This window comes from Triticum urartu, chromosome 3A (genome assembly GCF_056163025.1).
Source record: "Triticum urartu cultivar PI428250 chromosome 3A, HENAU_Tu73, whole genome shotgun sequence".
Taxonomy (NCBI): domain Eukaryota; kingdom Viridiplantae; phylum Streptophyta; class Magnoliopsida; order Poales; family Poaceae; genus Triticum; species Triticum urartu.
Window position 1 is genome coordinate 635623833 of NC_141875.1, and position 19306 is coordinate 635643138.

At 46.3% G+C, this 19306-nt stretch overlaps 1 protein-coding gene and 1 pseudogene across 1 annotated transcript; both read right to left on the minus strand.

Moving 5' to 3' along the window:
* Positions 1-324: 324 nt before the first annotated feature.
* Positions 325-1918, minus strand: LOC125529320 (uncharacterized). Its single transcript, XM_048693733.2, has one exon. It carries the CDS (start codon positions 1758-1760, stop codon positions 717-719), a length of 1044 nt encoding a protein of 347 aa, XP_048549690.2. The 5' UTR covers positions 1761-1918; the 3' UTR covers positions 325-716.
* A 15721-nt stretch (positions 1919-17639) lies between these two features.
* On the minus strand, positions 17640-18804 carry LOC125548954 (peroxidase 2 pseudogene; annotated as a pseudogene).
* Positions 18805-19306: the final 502 nt, after the last annotated feature.

Genomic DNA, 19306 nt, shown 5'->3' on the forward strand with positions numbered 1-19306 from the left:
AGATGAACATCCATAAGTCCGGCTGCAGCATACAGTAGTTGCAGACCCCCGGTAAGCAAATTATGCCTGTTTCTAGCCTAGAACAAAGATCTTGCAGGATTAACAAAACTTATGGAGAACAACAGGATACAGCATATATTCAAGGATTCAGTTGCAGTGCTAAATTCACATAAGATGAAACACAAGATAGCATCAAACTTAAGAACCACATTATCCACTGCAGAAATTAAGAACCACATTGTGAAACACAAGATAGCATCAAACTTAAGAACCACATTATCTGCTGCAGAAATTAAGAACCACATTGTGCAACACAAGATAACATCAAATCAAACTTAAGAACCACATTATCTACTGCAGAAATTAAGAATCACATTTGTGCAACACAAGATAGCATCAAATCAAACTTAAGAATCACATTGCACAACACAACATAGCATCAAATCAAACTTAAGAATCACATTGCTCCCAAAATTGAGCAATGATATATATATTGTCATGGAGTATACGCTGTAGAGTATAATGGCCAGGGTTTGATTTTAGCAAACAATAACCATAATAGCAGTAAAGGTAATGACTAGTTTAACTAGAGCGACTTAATCAAAGCGGTTGGTGAGATCTCAGCCGTTGAGAGGAGTCACTATCAGCCCCTGGGTAACTGAACAAGTAGAGGAGAGGAACATCTTCAGAGATGGCCGCTGTATGTAGGAACTCTGTTAAGCGCACTGACTTCCATGGCCGGATCCTAGCAGAGACGGCGCCGCTGCCGTCATTGAGCAGGGCCAGGGAGCGGTGAACTCTTCCAAGCTAAAGTTCAATTCCGGGTCCGCACCAATGTGCGCCCAGACGTCGTCTTCGGCCGACAGATTTGGTGCGGGAGGAGGGGGCGGGGGAAACAGGACGGGCAGCAACGGAATTGGTGGGGGAGGGGGCACCGGAAACAGGAGCTGCCGCTTGACGGCGGGTGATTCGTCCGCGGCGGACTTCCTCTTGCGCGCGGACGCGGAGTTCTTGGAGGAGGACTTGAGGAAGCGCGGGCTCTGGTAGATCTTGCAGAGGCAAAGAACCGGCCTCGGCTGGCCGCCGTCGTCGTGCTGGTCGACGCTGAACTCCGTCATGAGCCACTCCGGCGGCTTCTTGTCCTCCTTGGGGTTGGGCGTGTACGTGAACCTCTCCAGGCGCCCGACGGCGCGGCCCTCGGCGCCGACGACGCCGTTCCCTCGCTCTTGCTTCCATGTGCCCTTGCCCCCTCCGACGATCCGGCACTTGCGGCTGTCCTGGGCGCTCCTGGGCTTCACGAGGCTGAAGAAGTACCAGTTCTTGCTCTCCCCCTGAGCCCTCGCCGGGCCCGGCAGGCGGCCGGCGACGAGGGAAGCCGGGTCCGTGGCGTACACGTCTGCCTCGTGGAAGAACTGCTTGGCGGCGTCCGGGAGCGGCTGGCCGGAGATTCTTGGGCGGAGGTAGAAGGAGACGAGCTCGCGGTCGGTCGGGCAGAAGGCGAAGCCGGGCGCGGGCTGAGGAGGCGGAGGCGGAGGCGGAGGAGGCGACGCGACGGGCGGAGGCGTGGTGGGTGAGGGGGCAGGGGCCAGGAGGGGGGCGGCGGCGACGCCATGGGCTAGGGTTTGCGGCGGTGGCGGCGAGTGGTAGGGGCAGAGGAGGCGGTGGCCGGTTCCCTCCCATTCGAACCACGGGTTCGGGAAGGAGGCAGGCTCGCCCTCGCCTGAGTAGAAGGAGGAAGAGCCTGCCGGCGGCGACGCCATGGGCGGGCTAGGGTTTGAGGCGAGGAGGAGGGGGGCGCGCCGGAGGCAGAGAGAGGTGGCGGCGGCGGGTCCCGATCTTAAAAGGACGCGCGAGCTGTGTTGTGCTCGGAGTCCTGGCCTCGATCGCGCGTTTGCTGTCACGCGCGCCGCTCGTGACGCGTGGCCCTCCCCAAACCCAACCCAAGTTTCTCCAGCGTGCGCTTGGTGATATTGTCCACCTCAAACCCACAGATCAATCTGTCATTGACATGGACCTGCTTTTCAATTCCGATCATCAGGAGGTCTTTGTCCAGCTGAAGTGAGCCATCAAAGCCCTTGACAAAGTATTCATGGAAGTGGAGACAGATGAGGATGGCTGGGATGCGCACATCGGCGAGGCGGGTGTTCTAGATAATGCATCGACAATGTCACACACACTAGGGCACCAGTCATCATAGAAGGGTGAGCTCAGCCTGGCATAGACATCACCATGACTATGGGTTCCGTGACTCGGCGCTAGAACTAGTTTTGCCATGAGCAAGAGGCTGTTGTGAGCAGCTAATGGCATCCAAGAGGAAGCGATGTGCACGACCCTTTCTATAGAGCGCATAGGTCGCTGGCAAGCGACATAGCGCATACCCCCTCACGCGCTACTATTTCTATGGGCCGGCCCATTTCGGGGTTCACCCCAACCGGTTTTGGGAAGGGAACCGTTTTCTCCTGTTTTTTTCTTTTTTTCTTTCTTTCCTTTTTTCATTTTCCTTTTTCTTTTTTACCCCTTTACTGCTTTATTTTTGTTTTTTATTTTCTCTATTTTCATTTTTATTCTTGTTTTTCAATTTGCGAAAATCATTTAAATTCGTGATATTTTTCAAATGATGAACATTTTTTAAATACGTGAATATTTTTGTCGAAATCACGGTTTTGATTTTACAAATTCTTGAACATTCTCTTAAATCATGAACATTTTTTAAAACTCACGAACATTTTTTTGAAATCATGAAATTGTTTTAGATTTTTTTTGAATTCATGAACATTTTTGAAATCAATACATTTTTAGAAATCATGAACATTTTTCTAAAATTCATGAACATTTTCTAAATTTGTGAACATTTTTTACAAATTCGTGAACATTTTTTGAATTCCCGAGCATCTTCTTGAAACCATGAATATTTTTTTGAATTCATGATTGTTTGATTCAAAATTAGCAACTTTTTGAAATATAGAACCTTTTGATATCCTAAATTATTGAAGAAAGAAAAAAAGAAAAAGGAAAAGAAGAACAAAAAACAGGCGGCATCCTGGCCGCAGATGGGCCTGCCCAGAAGGGCGCGAAGGGGAGAGCGGGGGGGGGGGGGGGGAGGGGGGGCTCGTTTCCTTTGCAGCGCGTTAGGGTGTGTTTGGTAGCATTGCCAACCTAGCATGGTTGTTCCCCTCTGATACATGATCAGTGTAGACATGCTGAATGCACGCATTTGCTGTTGTTTGGTTGCGGTGTATGTGCTGAGACATGCTAAGCTCGGACTCTGTTTGGCAGCTTGCATTTGTTTAGACATGTCAGTTGGTACTGTAGCAACCGGTATTTTCAAATAAGTGAACAAAACATTTAAAAAATGTGAACAACTTTTTGAAACATGAAAAAACAACATTTTTGAAAATGTATACATTTTTTGAAATTCTATTTTTAAATTTTTTTGAAAGTTTAATCTTTTTAATTTTTTTGAAAATTGGAACTTTTTTTGAAAATCTTACCAAAATTTGAAAATCAGAACATTTTTTGAAAATTTTAACATATTTTGAAAATCTGGAGATTTTTCAAAAATTTGAAAAACTTTTGGTATTCTGAAGATTAAATTATCTTTTAGAAATTCTGAACATTTTCTGAAACACGTTGTGGCTCGCTTTGCTCATGCATGCTGACCAGTGAACGGCTGTTGGGGTGTTCTCTCTTCGTGCATGCTAAGAGCGTATTTGGGCTGAGCTCGTGCATGTCGAGGAGACCCATGCAGGCTACCAAACACCCAAAAGTGGTCGAGGAGGAAACTCTTGAGCTCATATACTCTCCATGCACTCTACCAAACACACCCTATGTGTCGTATAGCAGTTGTCCATGTGCTCTACTACTGAAGGAGGGGTAGGGAGGCGGGCTAGGGTTTGAGAGGAGGAGGGGGGGGGGGCGCCGGAGGCAGGGAGCGGCGGCGGTGGCGGGTCCTGATCTTAAAGGACGCGCGAGCTGTGTTGCGCTCGGAGTCCTGGTCTCGATCATGCGTTTGCGCGCCTCTTGTGATGTGTGGCCCTCCCCCAAACCCAACCCAACCCAATTGGCGGTAGCACGATTTTGACTTTTTTTGAAGCGTGTATGGAAGGCCCAGGTTTGCGTTTTTTTAGTTACATACGCGTCTAGTATTGCTAGTAGTATTTGCTTGGGCCGTTTTTCTCCCTAAGAAAAAAGAGTCATTTGTTCATGTGAATCACCCCTCGATTTTTTTGTTCATGTGGATCATAATTGTCTATTGATAGGTTTTAAGATACAATCTCAAGATCCCCACTCGGTCTCTTTGACGTGCTCATAGGTAGTGGGGGAGCTACAAAAGAGAAGTTGGGCGGGCCGGAGAGCACAAAATAAGCCAAGACATTCGACCATGGTGGTGGGCAGTTGCCGGACACTGAGCTCCTCTGTTGAGTGCTTTTATCGAGGAACTACAGAACGAATGTTTCAGTGAGGCTGTTGCGTTCCTGCTCTGCATGTACGCACCCCATTGAGCCTTGCTGAAGCTCCGCCAGTGTTCATAGGGGTAAGGATGCATGCGCGCGGTCATAAAGATATGTGTATGTACGTGTTCGTAAGTGTCTGCGTCTGTATTGTGTTTCTCAAAGAAAAAAGATTAGCTTATGCAAGTCTTGGCTGCTCCTCGGCCTCACTACTCCTACTGTGACTAATCACATTTGGAACACCCGGTTGGCCTCAACATCAACAACTGGCCCACCATTGCCCTTGCCATCTTGTAAAAAATCTGGGACTCTTGCAATGCCCATGTTTTCTGCAATGAGCACCTCTTTGCGTTCGACACTCTTAGAAACATCATTTCAGACTATTCTCTTTGGATTTTTCGGGTTTAGGGACCACGTTAGTATAGAGGCCACTATGTATTGGCGCCTTTATCTCCCCTCTCGTTGTGTAAACTTATGTAATTAACACTGCCTACCTGCTCTTTGAGTAATGCATTCATGAGGGGATCCTCCCCCACCAAGTGATCACTCAATGAAAAAAGATTTCCTAGCGTGCAGGCCGCGGTGAAAAGAGTTATTGTTCAACAAAGAATACACGTTCTCTACCGCAATGGTACATGTTATGTCATTCAAGCCATCCTGATGTGAGAGTGCCACACGGATTAGAATTCTTCCACACAATCTTGAACGTATTGTGTACTTTTTGTCCAAACAAACAAAAACTCAAAATGTTAGAAGAATAGTGAGGGTGACCATTTGAAATCTTATTAATATGTGTCTAGGGCACTACATTTTGATCATAAGAGATGTAGTTGACCTTCAAACTTTTTAACTAGTCGATTAGTTGATTAATGTGTGTTTGGAAATAGCACTGATCTATCTTGGATGATGGCGGGGCCATGTATCTAAGGAGTTGATATCTGTGTTTGTTTCATGATGTTGTATCAAAGGGAGCTAGGAACTGTGAAGATAAGAAGGGAGCATAACTTGGGGGTATTGCGCATGTGTAAGGAGAGCATTGAGTGAAGGAAGGGTGTGGGACATGTTTAGAGTCAAAGAAGGGTGTGGGACATCTTGAGTTGGAGGAATAGGCAATATATAGTTGCTCAATTAATTGGTGTGTTAAAAGAATTAACCCCTTAGTTGTTCGATTAGATGTTCGTTTGTTGTTGTTTGCTTTGGGTGCCTCTTCTCATGTTCATCTGCGAACGGTAGATAGTCGTGTCTCCAGTATTAGCCGGTGGTGTTGAGTCGATTCTCAGTACATGTCGGGACGCTTGTCTCGTGGATTTGGTTTCTTCCCCTAGATCACATCGCCCATGATGGGTGTGTTGGAAATATGCCCTAGAGGCAATAATAAAAGTATTATTATTATATTTCTTTGTTCATGATAATTGTCTTTATTCATGCTATAACTGTATTATCCGGAAATCGTAATACACGTGTGAATAATAGACACCAACATGTCCCTAGTAAGCCTCTAGTTGACTAGCTCATTGATCAACAGATAGTCATGGTTTCCTGACTATGGACATTGGATGTCATTGATAACGGGATCACATCATTAGGAGAATGATGTGATGGACAAGACCCAATCCTAAACATAGCACAAGATCGTATAGTTCGTTTGCTAGAGTTTTCCAATGTCAAGTATCTTTTCCTTAGACCATGAGATCGTGTAACTCCCGGATACCGTAGGAGTGCTTTGGGTGTGCCAAACGTCACAACGTAACTGGGTGACTATAAAGGTATACTACGGGTATCTCCGAAAGTGTCTGTTGGGTTGACATGGATCAAGACGGGGATTTGTCACTCCGTATGACGGAGAGGTATCACTGGGCCCACTCAGTAATGCATCATCATAATGAGCTCAAAGTGACCAAGTGTTTGATCACGGGATCATGCATTACGGTACGAGTAAAGTGACTTGCTGGTAACGAGATTAAACGAGGTATTGGGATACCGACGATCGGATCTCGAGCAAGTAACATACCGATTGACAAAGAGAATTGTATACGGGGTTGTTTGAATCCTCGACATCGTGGTTCATCCGATGAGATCATCGAGGAGCATGTGGGAGCCAACATGGGTATCCAGATCCCGCTGTTGGTTATTGACCGGAGAGCGATCTCGGTCATGTCTACATGTCTCCCGAACCCGTAGGGTCTACACACTTAAGGTTCGGTGACGCTAGGGTTGTAGGGATATGTATATGCAGTAACCCGAATGTTGTTCGGAGTCCCGTATGAGATCCCGGACGTCACGAGGAGTTCCGGAATGGTCCGGAGGTAAAGAATTATATATAGGAAGTACTGTTTCGGCCATCGGGACAAGTTTCGGGGTTATCGGTATTGTACCGGGACCACCGGAAGGGTCCCGGGGGCCCACCGGGTGGGGCCACCTGTCCCGGAGGGCCACATGGGCTGTAGGGGGTGCGCCTTGGCCTACATGGGCCAAGGGCACCAGCCCCAAGAGGCCCATGCGCCTAGGGTTTCAAGGAGGAAGAGTCCTAGGAGGGGAAGGCACCTCCTAGGTGCCTTGGGGAGGAGGGATTCCTCCCCCTTGGCCGCACCCCCTAGGAGATTGGATCTCCTAGGGCCGGCACCCCCCCCCCTTGGCCCTCCTATATATAGTGGGGGAAGGAGGGCTTTCAGAACACGCCTTTGGTTGCCTCCTTCTCCCTCTCCAACACCTCCTCCTCCTCCATAGCGCTTGGCGAAGCCCTGACGGAGTACTGCAGCTCCATCATCACCACGCCGTCGTGCTGCTGCTGGTGCCATCTCCCTCAACCTCTCCTTCCCCCTTGCTGGATCAAGAAGAAGGAGACGTGGCTGTTCCGTACGTGTGTTGAACGCGGAGGTGCCGTCCGTTCGGTGTTAGGATCTCCGGTGATTTGGATCACGTCGTGTTCGACTACCTCATCCCCGTTCTTTGAACGCTTCCGCTCGCGATCTACAAAGGTATGTAGATGCATCTCATCACTCGTTGCTAGATGAACTCATAGATGGATCTTGGTGAAACCGTAGGAAAAATTTTGTTTTCTGCAACGTTCCCCTACAGTGGCATCATGAGCTAGGTCTATGCGTAGTTCTTCTTGCGCGAGTAGAACACAATTTGTTGTGGGCGTAGATGTTGTCAACTTTCTTGCCGCTACTAGTCTTATCTTGCTTCAATGGTATTGTGGGATGAAGCGGCCTGGACCAACCTTACACGTACGCTTACGTGAGACCGGTTCCACCGACTAACATGCACAAGTTGCATAAGGTGGCTGGCAGGTGTCTGTCTCTCCTACTTTAGTTGGAGCGGATTCGATGAAAAGGGTCCTTGTGAAGGGTAAATAGAAGTTGACAAATCACGTTGTGGCTTTCACGTAGGTAAGAAAACGTTCTTGCTAGAACCCTACTTCAGCCACGTAAAACTTGCAACAACAATTAGAGGACGTCTAACTTGTTTTTGCAACAAGTGCTTTGTGATATGATATGGCCAAAGTTGTGATGAATGATGAATGATCTATATGTGATGTATGAGATGTTCATGCTATTGTAATAGGAATCACAACTTACATGTCGATGAGTATGACGGTGACAAGATGATCATGGAGCCCCAAGATGGAGATCAAAGGAGCTATGTGATATTGGCCATATCATGTCACTATTATTATTTGATTGCATGTGATGTTTATCATGTTTTGCATCTTGTTTGCTTAGAACGACGGTAGTAAATAAGATGATCCCTCATAATAATTTCAAGAAAGTGTTCTCCCTAACTGTGCACCGTTGCTAAAGTTCGTCGTTTCGAAGCACCACGTGATGATCGGGTGTGATAGATCCTTACGTTCACATACAACGGGTGTAAGACAGATTTACACACGCAATACACTTAGGTTGACTTGACGAGCCTAGCATGTGCATAGACATGGCCTCGGAACACAGAAGACCGAAAGGTCGAGCATGAGTCGTATAGAAGATACGATCAACATGAAGATGTTCACCGACGTTGACTAGTCCGTCTCACATGATGATCGGACACGGCCTAGCCAACTCGGATCATGTTATACTTAGATGACTAGAAGAGGGATGTCTATCTAAGTGGTAGTTCATTATAATCTGATTAGATGAACTTAATTATCATAAACTTAGTCTAAAATCTTTACAAAATGTCTTGTAGATCAAATGGCCAACGTAGTCCTCAACTTCAATGCGTTCCTAGAGAAAACCAAGCTGAAAGACGATGGCAGCAACTACACGGACTGGGTCCGGAACCTGAGGATCATCCTCATAGCTGCCAAGAAAGATTATGTCCTACAAGCACCGCTAGGTGATGCACCTGTTCTCCCTGCAGAACAAGACGTTATGAACGCTTGGCAGGCACATACCGATGACTACTCCCTCGTTCAGTGCGGCATGCTTTACAGCTTAGAGCCGGGGCTCCAAAAGCGTTTTGAGAGACATGGAGCATATGAGATGTTCGAAGAGCTGAAAATGGTTTTTCAAGCTCATGCCCGGGTCGAGAGATATGAAGTCTCCGACAAATTCTTCAGCTGTAAGATGGAGGAAAATAGTTCTGTCAGTGAGCACATACTCACTATGTCTGGGTTACATAACCGCTTGACTCAACTGGGAGTTAATCTCCCGGATGACGCGGTCATTGACAGAATCCTCTAGTCGCTTCCACCGAGCTACAAGAGCTTTGTGATGAACTTCAATATGCAGGGGATGGAAAAGACCATTCCTGAAGTATTTGCTATGCTGAAATCAGCAGAGGTAGAAGTCAAGAAGGAACATCAAGTGTTGATGGTCAATAAAACCACTAAGTTCAAGAAGGGCAAGGGTAAAAAGAACTTCAAGAAGGACGGCAAGGGAGTTGCCGCGCCCGACAAGCAAGCTGCCGGGAAGAAGCCAAAGAATGGACCCAAGCCCGAGACTGAGTGCTTTTATTGCAAGGAAAGTGGTCACTGGAAGCGGAACTGCCCCAAATACTTAGCGGACAAGAAGGCCGGCAAAACGAAAGGTATATGTGATATACATGTAATTGATGTGTACCTTACCAGTACTCGTAGTAGCTCCTGGGTATTTGATACCGGTGCGGTTGCTCACATTTGTAACTCACAGCAGGAGCTGCGGAATAAACGGAGAATGGCGAAGGACGAGGTGACGATGCGCGTCGGGAATGGTTCCAAGGTCGATGTGATCGCCGTCGGCACGCTACCTCTACATTTACCTACGGGATTAGTTTTGAACCTCAATAATTGTTATTTAATGCCAAGTTTGAGCATGAACATTGTATCAGGATCTCGTTTAATTCGAGATGGCTACTCATTTAAATCCGAGAATAATGGTTGTTCTATTTATATTAGATATATGTTTTATGGTCATGCTCCGATGGTGAATGGTTTATTCTTTATGAATCTCGAGCGTAATGCTACACATATTCATAGTGTAAGTATCAAAAGATGTAAGATTGATAATGATAGTCCCACATACTTGTGGCACTGCCACCTTGGTCACATAGGTGTCAAACGCATGAAGAAGCTCCATGCTGATGGACTTTTAGAGTCTCTTGATTATGAATCATTTGACACGTGCGAACCATGCCTCATGGGTAAAATGACCAAGACTCCGTTCTCAGGAACAATGGAGCGAGCAACCAACTTGTTGGAAATCATACATACTGATGTGTGCGGTCCAATGAGTGTTGAGGCTCGCGGTGGCTATCGTTGTGTTCTCACCCTCACTGATGACTTGAGTAGATATGGGTATGTCTACTTAATGAAACACAAGTCTGAGACCTTTGAAAAGTTCAAGGAATTTCAGAGTGAAGTTGAGAATCAACGTGACAGGAAAATCAAGTTTCTACGATCAGATCGTGGAGGAGAATACTTGAGTCACGAGTTTGGTACACACTTAAGAAAATGTGGAATAGTTTCACAACTCACGCCGCCTGGAACACCTCAGCGTAATGGTGTGTCCGAACGTCGTAATCGCACTCTATTAGATATGGTGCGATCTATGATGTCTCTTGCCGATTTACCACTATCTTTTTGGGGCTATGCTTTAGAGACTGACGCATTCACTTTAAATAGGGCACCGTCGAAATCCGTTGAGACGACACCGTTTGAATTATGGTTTGGGAAGAAACCTAATCTATCGTTTCTAAAAGTTTGGGGATGCGATGCTTATGTCAGGAAACTTCAACCTGAAAAGCTCGAACCCAAATCGGAAAAATGCGTCTTCATAGGATACCCTAAAGAAACTATTGGGTATATCTTCTACCTCAGATCCGAAGGCAAGATCTTTGTTGCCAAGAATGGATCCTTTCTAGAGAAAGAGTTTCTCTCGAAAGAAGTAAGTGGGAGGAAAGTAGAACTTGATGAAGTATTACCTCTTGAACCGGAAAATGGCGCAGCTCAAGAAAATGTTCGTGAGGCGCCTGCACCGACTAGAGAGGAAGTTATTGATGATGATCAAGATACTTCTGATCAAGCTCCTACTGAAATTCGAAGGTCCACAAGGACACGTTCCACACTAGAGTGGTACGGCAACCCTGTCTTGGAAATCATGTTGTTAGACAACGGTGAACCTTCGAACTATGAAGAAGCGATGGCGGGCCCGGATTCCGACAAATGGCTAGAAGCCATGAAATCCGAGATAGGATCCATGTATGAAAACGAAGTATGGACTTTGACTGACTTGCCCGTTGAACGGCGAGCCATAGAAAATAAATGGATCTTTAAGAAGAAGACAGACGCGGATGGAAATGTGACCATCTATAAAGCTCGGCTTGTCGCTAAGGGTTATCGACAAGTTCAAGGGGTTGACTACGATGAGACTTTCTCACCGGTAGCAAAGCTGAAGTCCGTCCGAATCATGTTAGCAATTGCCGCATTTTATGATTATGAGATATGGTAGATGGACGTTAAAACGGCATTCCTTAATGGTTTCCTTAAGGAAGAATTGTATATGATGCAACCGGAAGGTTTTGTCGATTCTAAGAATGCTGACAAGGTGTGCAAGCTCCAACGCTCGATTTATGGGCTGGTGCAAGCATCTCGGAGTTGGAACATTCGCTTTGATGAGATGATCAAAGCGTTTGGGTTTACGCAGACTTATGAAGAAGCCTGCGTTTACAAGAAAGTGAGTGGGAGCTCTGTAGCATTTCTCATATTATATGTAGATGACATACTTTTGATGGGAAATGATATAGAACTCTTGGACAGCATTAAGGCCTACTTGAATAAAAGTTTTTCAATGAAGGACCTTGGAGAAGCTGCTTATATATTAGGCATCAAGATCTACAGAGATAGATCAAGACGCCTCATAGGTCTTTCACAAAGCACATACCTTGATAAGATATTGAAGAAATTCAATATGGATCATTCTAAGAAGGGGTTCTTGCCTATGTTACAAGGTGTGAAATTGAGCTCAGCTCAATGTCCGACCACGGCAGAAGATATAGAAGAAATGAGTGTCATCCCCTATGCCTCAGCCATAGGTTCTATTATGTATGCCATGCTGTGTACCAGACCTGATGTAAACCTTGTCGTAAGTTTGGTAGGAAGGTACCAAAGTAATCCCGGCAAGGAACACTGGACAGCGGTCAAGAATATCCTGAAGTACCTGAAAAGGACTAAGGAAATTTTTCTCGTTTATGGAGGCGACGAAGAGCTCGTCGTAAAGGGTTACGTCGACGCTAGCTTCGACACAGATCTGGATGACTCAAAGTCACAAACCGGATACGTGTATATTTTGAATGGTGGGGCAGTAAGCTGGTGCAGTTGCAAGCAGAGCGTCGTGGCGGGATCTACATGTGAAGCGGAGTACATGGCAGCCTCGGAGGCAGCGCATGAAGCAATTTGGGTGAAGGAGTTCATCACCGACCTAGGAGTCATACCCAATGCGTCGGGGCCGATCAAGCTCTTCTGTGACAACACTGGAGCTATTGCTCTCGCAAAGGAGCCCAGGTTTCACAAGAAGACAAGGCACATCAAGCGTCGCTTCAACTCCATTCGTGAAAATGTTCAAGATGGAGACATAGAGATTTGTAAAGTACATACGGACCTGAATGTAGCAGATCCGTTGACTAAACCTCTCCCTAGAGCAAAGCATGATCAACACCAGAATTCCATGGGTGTTCGATTCATCACAATGTAACTAGATTATTGACTCTAGTGCAAGTGGGAGACTGTTGGAAATATGCCCTAGAGGCAATAATAAAAGTATTATTATTATATTTCTTTGTTCATGATAATTGTCTTTATTCATGCTATAACTGTATTATCCGGAAATCGTAATACATGTGTGAATAATAGACACCAACATGTCCCTAGTAAGCCTCTAGTTGACTAGCTCGTTGATCAACAGATAGTCATGGTTTCCTGACTATGGACATTGGATGTCATTGATAACGGGATCACATCATTAGGAGAATGATGTGATGGACAAGACCCAATCCTAAACATAGCACAAGATCGTATAGTTCGTTTGCTAGAGTTTTCCAATGTCAAGTATCTTTTCCTTAGACCATGAGATCGTGTAACTCCCGGATACCGTAGGAGTGCTTTGGGTGTGCCAAACGTCACAACGTAACTGGGTGACTATAAAGGTATACTACGGGTATCTCCGAAAGTGTCTGTTGGGTTGACATGGATCAAGACGGGGATTTGTCACTCCGTATGACGGAGAGGTATCACTGGGCCCACTCAGTAATGCATCATCATAATGAGCTCAAAGTGACCAAGTGTTTGATCACGGGATCATGCATTACGGTACAAGTAAAGTGACTTGCTGGTAACGAGATTAAACGAGGTATTGGGATACCGACGATCGGATCTCGAGCAAGTAACATACCGATTGACAAAGGGAATTGTATACGGGGTTGTTTGAATCCTCGACATCGTGGTTCATCCGATGAGATCATCGAGGAGCATGTGGGAGCCAACATGGGTATCCAGATCCCGCTGTTGGTTATTGACCGGAGAGCGATCTCGGTCATGTCTACATGTCTCCCGAACCCGTAGGGTCTACACACTTAAGGTTCGGTGACGCTAGGGTTGTAGGGATATGTATATGCAGTAACCCGAATGTTGTTCGGAGTCCCGGATGAGATCCCGGACGTCACGAGGAGTTCCGGAATGGTCCGGAGGTAAAGAATTATATATAGGAAGTACTGTTTCGGCCATCGGGACAAGTTTCGGGGTTATCGGTATTGTACCGGGACCACCGGAAGGGTCCCGGGGGCCCACCGGGTGGGGCCACCTGTCCCGGAGGGCCACATGGGCTGTAGGGGGTGCGCCTTGGCCTACATGGGCCAAAGGCACCAGCCCCAAGAGGCCCATGCGCCTAGGGTTTCAAGGAGGAAGAGTCCTAGGAGGGGAAGGCACCTCCTAGGTGCCTTGGGGAGGAGGGATTCCTCCCCCTTGGCCGCACTCCCTAGGAGATTGGATCTCCTAGGGCCGGCACCCCCCCCTTGGCCCTCCTATATATAGTGGGGGAAGGAGGGCTTTCAGAACACGCCTTTGGTTGCCTCCTTCTCCCTCTCCAACACCTCCTCCTCCTCCATAGCGCTTGGGGAAGCCCTGACGGAGTACTGCAGCTCCATCATCACCACGCCGTCGTGCTGCTGCTGGTGCCATCTCCCTCAACCTCTCCTTCCCCCTTGCTGGATCAAGAAGAAGGAGACGTGGCTGTTCCGTACGTGTGTTGAACGCGGAGGTGCCGTCCGTTCGGTGCTAGGATCTCCGGTGATTTGGATCACGTCGTGTTCGACTACCTCATCCGCGTTCTTTGAACGCTTCCGCTCGCGATCTACAAAGGTATGTAGATGCATCTCATCACTCGTTGCTAGATGAACTCATAGATGGATCTTGGTGAAACCGTAGGAAAATTTTTGTTTTCTGCAACGTTCCCCTACAGGGTGATATATAACTAACATCAACGAGGAAGTTTCCTCCACAAATCCTTGAAAATGCCATTCTCTTTGTTGCTCATGCCCATGTTCAAGGTTCTGACTTTGTAATTGTTTTTGTGGGGGCCTCGGTACTATAATCTTGTGGGTGACTTTTTGTCCGTCATCTTCAGAAATTATTCTTGGGTGCATCATTCAACAACTGATTATAATAAGTCAAGTGTCAACTTATTATACTAGATTATAGCATGAGAGTTAAATACAAACCCGAGATCTTAAGGCAATGATTAGAATTTGTTGTAATTATTCTTAGTATTTATGGATGCATGCTAAGGCTTTAATCCCATGTATATGTGAGCCAATGTCTTTACAACATATAAGCTTAGGCTCTATCCACATGAGAAAAATCAAGCAATAAAAAAAATCAATGCAAATACTTACTGAGTCACTTGTTGCACTCATTTACTTTCATTTGATTCTTCTTTATATATTTGCAACCATCCAAACACACAATTGTCACTTTGGCTTTTTGAGTGATTTGTTTTGTGTTCGACACTCTACTTATCGAACACGCCCACCCCCTACCTTCTACACTATGCCTGTTAAATGTAGTGGCAAGCCACCATATCCCTTTTGCACACTCTCCAATGCGTCGACAATAAACTGAATGGTTTCAAAGCACAGTGAATATGTGTATCAAAAAACACACATATACATGCAGTAGGTTAGCGGGGGCTAGCTACTTAGATATAGAATATGAATCAAAACAATGATTTACACAAGCATCATGAGTTCACAAGTCGTAATAGCAATCTCGTTTATCAATAGGGTTTTCTACCCACCCTCCAATAGTTGTTCTAATCTCCCAACCTCTTCCTGTCAGAGGGCTTATGTTCGCCATTTCAATCATCGAGGTAGCGAAATTCTTGAAGAAGTCCTTGTCGCTATTGGGGAACATGTGAACAATTGGTGTGAGGGTCACCGCAGCAGTGAGGTTAGATGGCATTATCTGGTCCAGAGGGAATGGGGCGCGGCCGCACAAGAGTTTGTCGTAGTACTTGATGCCAAAGATGTTGTGTCAAGGTTCACCGACATTGTTTGCCCTACATGCCGCCGCAGTTCCGCTGAGTGAGCCGGGACTGCACCCACCCAATCGTGTGGGTTCCTTGGAGGGCGACGAGGTTAGTGTCATTGGGGTCCAAGTTTCTGAACTACTCCTATGGCTTCTCCAGAGAGTCCTCGAGCCAGCTCAACGGAGACTGGGGTGACCACGGCTTGGATGTTGGCGCAAGACACAATGCCAGGGGAATGCATTCTCTAGCGTGCGTTTGGTGATATCGGCCACCTCAATGCCAAGGGAATGCATGGACCTGCTTTTCAATTTTGATCATCAAGAGGTCTTTGACCAACCAATGCGAGCCATCAAAGCCCTTGACAAAGTATTCATGGAAGTCGAGACATATGATTCGCATGTCGACGAGGCAGGCGTTCTGGATAATGCATCGACAATGTCATGCACGCCAGGGCACTAGTCATCATAGAAGGATGAGCTCAAGTCGGCATGGACACTGCCATGACTATGAGTTCCGTGACACGGCGCTAGGACTAGTGTTGCCATGAGCAGGATGTTGTCATGAGAAGCTAACAACACAAGAGGAAGCGGCCATGTGCACTACTACACATTGAAAACGAGGGTAGGGAGGCGGTGCACAGGCCCATGCACACACCCCACAGGCAAGAAGGAGGGGATGTGGGCCCACGTGGCTCCCCTCTAGCCCTCCTTTGGCTAGTGTGTTGTCTCCAATGTTATTCATTAATGTATTTTTCTTTTATTTTTCAAAGTCCGGAAAATCCTGAAGGACTACTACACATTTAGAAGGATGGTAGGGAGGCGGTGCATGGGCCCATGCACACACACCACGGGCCAGAAGGAGGGGGTGTGGGCCAACGTGGCTCCTCTAGGGGCCTACTTTGCCAGTTGTGTTGTCTCCAGCGTTATTCATTACTGTAATTTTCTTTTATTTTTCAGAGTCCGGAAAATCTTGAAATCGGAGACACAAAAACTTGCCTCCTTCCTGTCAATTTGTTAATAGGTTATTCCAAATCTTTACCTAATAATAAAGTAAATTGGGTTTATTTCGTCCGCCATGGCATTTTTTTAGAAAAGTCCCTCTATTTCAGAGAATTCAACCCGCAGTCCTGTTTTAAGTTAATACGAATCGTTATTTTCATATTTTACACAAAAGTCCCTATCTTTTCTTAAAATCAACCCGCCGTACGGATTTAAGTCACACCCGAACTGTTATTTTACATTTTTTGAAAAACCCCCCCTGATGTTTTAGGTAATTCATCTGTGGATCATATTTAAGTCAAACAAATGCTTTTTAAAACCATCCATATCTTTTAAACCGTTACTCCGATTTAAACATGTTATATATGAAATTTGATTAGAAAAATATGTAGAATATGAATATGAGATTATTTTTACCTGTTAAGTATTTTTAAATATCATTTCGGAATATATTTGAGTCAAACCAAATGATTTTCTAAATTATCTATGTCTTTTAAACTGTAACTTCGATTTTAACATATTATATATGAAATTTTATTAGAAAAATATGTGCAATCTAAATATGATGTTAATTTTACCTTTTAAATATCTTTAAAATATTGTTATGGAAGCAAACTTATAATTTATAGCGCAAGATTCGGATTTTTTTCATACCGGCGGCGATCCGAACTGCAAATAAACACCCCACTATAACCATATACGGAAAAAAAACATCGATAACTACACATGCATACCTCTGAAAAATGTCGCAGGGGAAAACAACAGATTTCTCATCGCGAGAGTGAGAGAAAGCGAGCGAGAGAGAGAGAGAGGGAGAGAGAGAGGGAGAGGGAGGAGAGAGGGAGAGAGAGACGCCTTAGGATTAACCATATTCAACACATGTTTTTTGTTATTTTGTGTGAACATCGAGGGCATCGCCGGCGAGGGTGAGAAGGAGGATAAGCGGCAACACAAATATGATGCCTCACAAAAATAAAGGAGATGAACCTATTATGGTCTTGAGTGATGGTTGTTGAGTTAAGAGCGTGTGTTATGTTTTCTCTCCCGTTGCAACGCACGGGCTCTTTTGCTAGTAGATATAAAACCATGAAAATTTTGATAAGGCAATGTCATAAATTCAAAATACATAGATATATAGTCCCATGACATGCCATTTTGTAGCAGTGGTAAAGCGATACGAATATGTTTATCGAAGACAAGTCATTTGATATACAAATATTGGTTTGTGAAAATCACATACTGAACATTTACACTTGTATCCAAAACAAAATAATAAGGGAACACTTTACAGTTGGAATGAATTAAAAGAATGATTTACACAAAGACAACGAGTTCACAACTCATAACATCAATCTCATTCGTCAATAGGGTTTTCTGTTCACCCTCCTACAGTTGTTCCTAATCTCTCCGGCCCTTCCGGTCAACGGGCTTATGTTCCCCATTTTGACCATCGAGGCCGCGAAATTCTTGAAGAAGTCCTTCTGGCTTCCGGAGAACCTGCGAACGATCCGTGCGGTGGTCGCGGCGGCAACGGGATCAGACAACATTACCTGGTCGGAAGGGAGAGGGGCGCGGCCACGCAAGAGGTTGCCGTAATACTTGTTGTCGAAGACGTCAGGGGTGACTGTGTCGAGATTCACGAGCGTCTCGTCGTCCTGCCCGGCGCTGCAGTTCCGCTGCGTGAACTGGCATTGCGCCCGCCCAAAGGTGTGTGCTCCTTGGAGGGCGACAAGGTCGGTGTCGTCGAGGCCCAAGTTTTTGAACTTCTCCTGGAGCGTCTCCAGAGAGTCGAAGGGGCTCGGGAGATTGTTGGCGCTCTCGATGTTGGTGGTCGTGCCATCACGGCGGCCCAACGGCACACTCCAGCGCGGCCCTCCAGCCAGCTCGACGGAAATCTCGGAGGCGAGGGCAAGGATGTCGGCGCAAGACACGATGCCGGGGCATGCGTTCTCCAGTGCACGCTTGATGTCGTCGACCACCTTGAACCCGCGTGCTGACCTGTCATTGGCAGGGACCTCCTTCTCGGTCATAATCGCCGGGAGGTCGTTGTCCAACAAAAGCGAGCCGTCACAGCCCTGAACAAAGCAATCGTGGAAGTGAAGACGGATGAGGCTGGCCGGGATGCGCGCGTCGGCGACGCGGGCTTTCTGGATGACGCGCCGGACAATGTCGCCCGCTCCGGGGCACGAGTCGTCGTAGAAGGACGAGCTTAACCCGGCACCGGCATCGGCACCTGCATGACCGTGGGCTCCAAGGCTCAGCGCTAGGACCAGTGCTGCCGTGAGCAAGAGGCTGCAGCGAGCAGCTAACGGGAAGCGAGAGGAAGCCGCCATGTGCACCACTGCACGTTCAGATGGAGAAAGCTAGAATTAATTTGCAAGCTAGCTGCTAGAAGGGAATGAAGGAATATCGCAGCGATGGATGTGAGGAAAACCAGAACGGTATGGAAGCTATATATAGTCTCTCCATTTTGCTTGATGTTGAACTTCTTGGTAGGATTTCATGGACGCGTGTTTGACATGTTCCACATGGCGTTGTCAACTTGAGTATTAGCGCTGCCGTACGTCGCCTATGGCCTACCGCAGCTTTCCTTTGCTGCACGAGGCTGCTCATATTATTTTACTACTGTATATGATTAGCGCCAACAAATTGGAAGAGGTCTTTCTTGATCTAAAAGAAGAGGTCCTTGTCACGAAATATACGAAATATTGTGTTGTACTCCCTCCGTTCCATCCATAATATAAGACCGTGTAATCCTTACATTTCTTCTATCCTTCTCCCATTTCTTTATTTTCTTTAGACAACGAGAGACGTTTTGCTTCTATTTGTATACACGGGAAGTCTTCAACAAGCAACGCTTTTG

Bases quoted from the DNA above. Each gene is read 5' to 3' on its own strand.
- LOC125529320 (XM_048693733.2), bottom strand. From the start codon at position 1,760: ATGGCGTCGCCGCCGGCAGGCTCTTCCTCCTTCTACTCAGGCGAGGGC.